Source organism: Otolemur garnettii, unplaced genomic scaffold (assembly GCF_000181295.1).
Source record: "Otolemur garnettii isolate 467f Iridium unplaced genomic scaffold, OtoGar3 scaffold00068, whole genome shotgun sequence".
Classification (NCBI taxonomy): Eukaryota; Metazoa; Chordata; class Mammalia; order Primates; family Galagidae; genus Otolemur; species Otolemur garnettii.
In genome coordinates this window covers 5752548-5755279 of record NW_003852463.1, presented here as the reverse complement: position 1 = coordinate 5755279, position 2732 = coordinate 5752548, and the positions used below count along the sequence as shown (strand labels likewise).

General features: G+C 50.3%; 1 protein-coding gene across 1 annotated transcript; it reads left to right on the top strand.

Moving 5' to 3' along the window:
* Positions 1 to 6: 6 nt before the first annotated feature.
* On the top strand, positions 7 to 1616 carry PCBP1 (poly(rC) binding protein 1). Its single transcript, XM_003793438.2, has one exon. The coding sequence runs from the start codon at positions 158 to 160 to the stop codon at positions 1226 to 1228; it is 1071 nt and encodes a 356-aa protein (XP_003793486.1). The 5' UTR covers positions 7 to 157; the 3' UTR covers positions 1229 to 1616.
* Positions 1617 to 2732: the final 1116 nt, after the last annotated feature.

Sequence of the window (2732 nt, the reverse complement as noted above, 5' to 3'; positions counted from 1 at the left end):
CTACGCCGCGACTTCCCACCCGCGCCCGCTCGCTCCCGCGGCCCTCGCTCGCCTCGCGCCGGCAGTTTTGGGCCTACACCTCCCCTCCCCCCGCCAGCCACCAAAGACTTGACCACGTAACGAGCCCAACTCCCCCGAACGCCGCCCGCCGCTCGCCATGGATGCCGGTGTGACTGAAAGCGGACTAAATGTGACTCTCACCATTCGGCTTCTTATGCACGGAAAGGAAGTAGGAAGCATCATTGGGAAGAAAGGGGAGTCGGTTAAGAGGATCCGCGAGGAGAGTGGCGCGCGGATCAACATCTCGGAGGGGAATTGTCCGGAGAGAATCATCACTCTGACCGGCCCCACCAATGCCATCTTTAAGGCTTTCGCTATGATCATCGACAAGCTGGAAGAAGATATCAACAGCTCTATGACCAACAGCACGGCGGCTAGCAGGCCCCCGGTCACCCTGAGGCTGGTGGTGCCGGCCACCCAGTGCGGCTCCCTGATTGGGAAAGGCGGATGTAAGATCAAAGAGATCCGTGAGAGTACCGGGGCCCAGGTCCAGGTGGCGGGGGATATGCTACCCAATTCGACCGAGCGGGCCATCACCATTGCTGGCGTGCCGCAGTCTGTCACCGAGTGTGTCAAGCAGATCTGCCTGGTCATGCTGGAGACGCTCTCCCAGTCTCCGCAAGGGAGAGTCATGACCATTCCGTACCAGCCCATGCCGGCCAGCTCCCCAGTCATCTGCGCGGGCGGCCAAGATCGGTGCAGCGACGCTGCGGGCTACCCTCACGCCACCCATGACCTGGAGGGACCACCTCTAGATGCCTACTCGATTCAAGGACAACACACCATTTCTCCGCTCGATCTGGCCAAGCTGAACCAGGTGGCAAGACAACAGTCTCACTTTGCCATGATGCACGGCGGGACCGGATTCGCCGGAATTGACTCCAGCTCTCCAGAGGTGAAAGGCTATTGGGCAAGTTTGGATGCATCTACTCAAACCACCCATGAACTCACCATTCCAAATAACTTAATTGGCTGTATAATCGGGCGCCAAGGCGCCAACATTAATGAGATCCGTCAGATGTCCGGGGCCCAGATCAAAATTGCCAATCCAGTGGAAGGCTCTTCTGGTAGGCAGGTTACTATCACTGGTTCTGCTGCCAGTATTAGTCTGGCCCAGTATCTAATCAATGCCAGGCTTTCCTCTGAGAAGGGCATGGGGTGCAGCTAGAACAGTGTAGGTTCCCTAATAACCCCTTTCTGCTGTTTTCCCATGATCCAACTGTGTAATTTCTGGTCAGTGATTCCAGGTTTTAAATAATTTGTAAGTGTTCAGTTTCTACACAACTTTATCATCTGCTAAGAATTTAAAAATCACATTCTCTGTTCAGCTGTTAATGCTGGGATCCATATTTAGTTTTATAAGCTTTTCCCTGTTTTTAGTTTTGTTTGGGTTTTTTGGCTCATGAATTTTATTTCTGTTTGTCGATAAGAAATGTTAAGAGTGGAATGTTAATAAATTTCAGTTTAGTTCTGTAATGTCAAGAATTTAAGAATTAAAAAATGGATTGGTTAAAAAATGCTTCATATTTGAAAAAGCTGGGAGTTACTATCTTAAACTCTTTGTTGGTGCTTTTTTTTCCCCTCTTTTAGTCGTAGGTGATTGGAGGGAGGAGGGAGAAGGGTGGGCCCATCCTGGTATTCTCTCAAGACTTTCTCACCTTATTGGTAAGATCCCATTCTCTCTCTGCCCCAACAAAGGAACCCGGGAGGTCAGGCCTGCTTTAGGATGTCTGTTGAGACTAAGGGGTTCTCCCGGGGAGTGACATCTCTCCAAATTCCAGAGAGAGGCCTCTGCCCATTTCTCTGGTAGAATAATAATTTTCTCGGATGGAAAAAGTACCCATTCAGTAGGCTCTGATGAATGGCAGACTATTATCCACGGAGCCAGTCCCTCCTACCCCACCCCACCCCCAACTCACATGATAAACTTAGCCAAAAACAAAAAATATTCTAAGGTGGGAGGAGCTTGGGGAAGGGGTTGGGAGAGATTGGGAGGGGAAAGGAGGGCTATGGGAGAGGGAGGGTTTGGTGGAGGCCAGAAGCTGCAGGGTTATGGTGGGGGTAGAGGAATCTTGGAGAGCTGTAGTGGGACTGGGGATGGTACCAAGGGGACGCACGTGTGAAGCATGCACCTGTGGTAAGCAGCCTGTCAGAGGATGTTATTACACCTGCCAAGTGGTGTATCCAGAAACAAAAGAGGCCCAGTTAAATTCTTCAGCTGTGTGCACTGTTGAGAGAATCATTACCAGGAAATAATCCTGCCTAAACGGGCCCTCTTCACAGGGTAGAATGTAGACTGATCATTGCCTGTGACGTTAGAATAACCGGATGTTAAAATGCAGATTCCTGGGTCCCACCCCAAAACTTCAGAAAGCTGCATTTTTAACAAAGACCCACACACACACATACAAAGGTCTTAGACTTGAGTGTGACTGATTATCTTCAGCGAATAAGGAAGATCCTATGGTTATGGCCTGCAGCCGCATGAGCCCATGGGACTAGGCTGAATCTTATAAGAAAAATACTCTAGAGCAGTGCCTGTGGCTCAAAAGAGTAGGGTACTGGCCCAAATGCTGGAGGTGGCGGGTTCATGTCCATCCCTAGCCAAAAACTGCAAAAAATATATACTCTATAGGCAAAGACATTAGAAACAACAGTGCAACACAACAGAC

Excerpts from the sequence above, each read along its gene's own strand:
- PCBP1 (XM_003793438.2), top strand. The coding sequence starts at position 158 with ATGGATGCCGGTGTGACTGAAAGCGGACTAAATGTGACTCTCACCATT.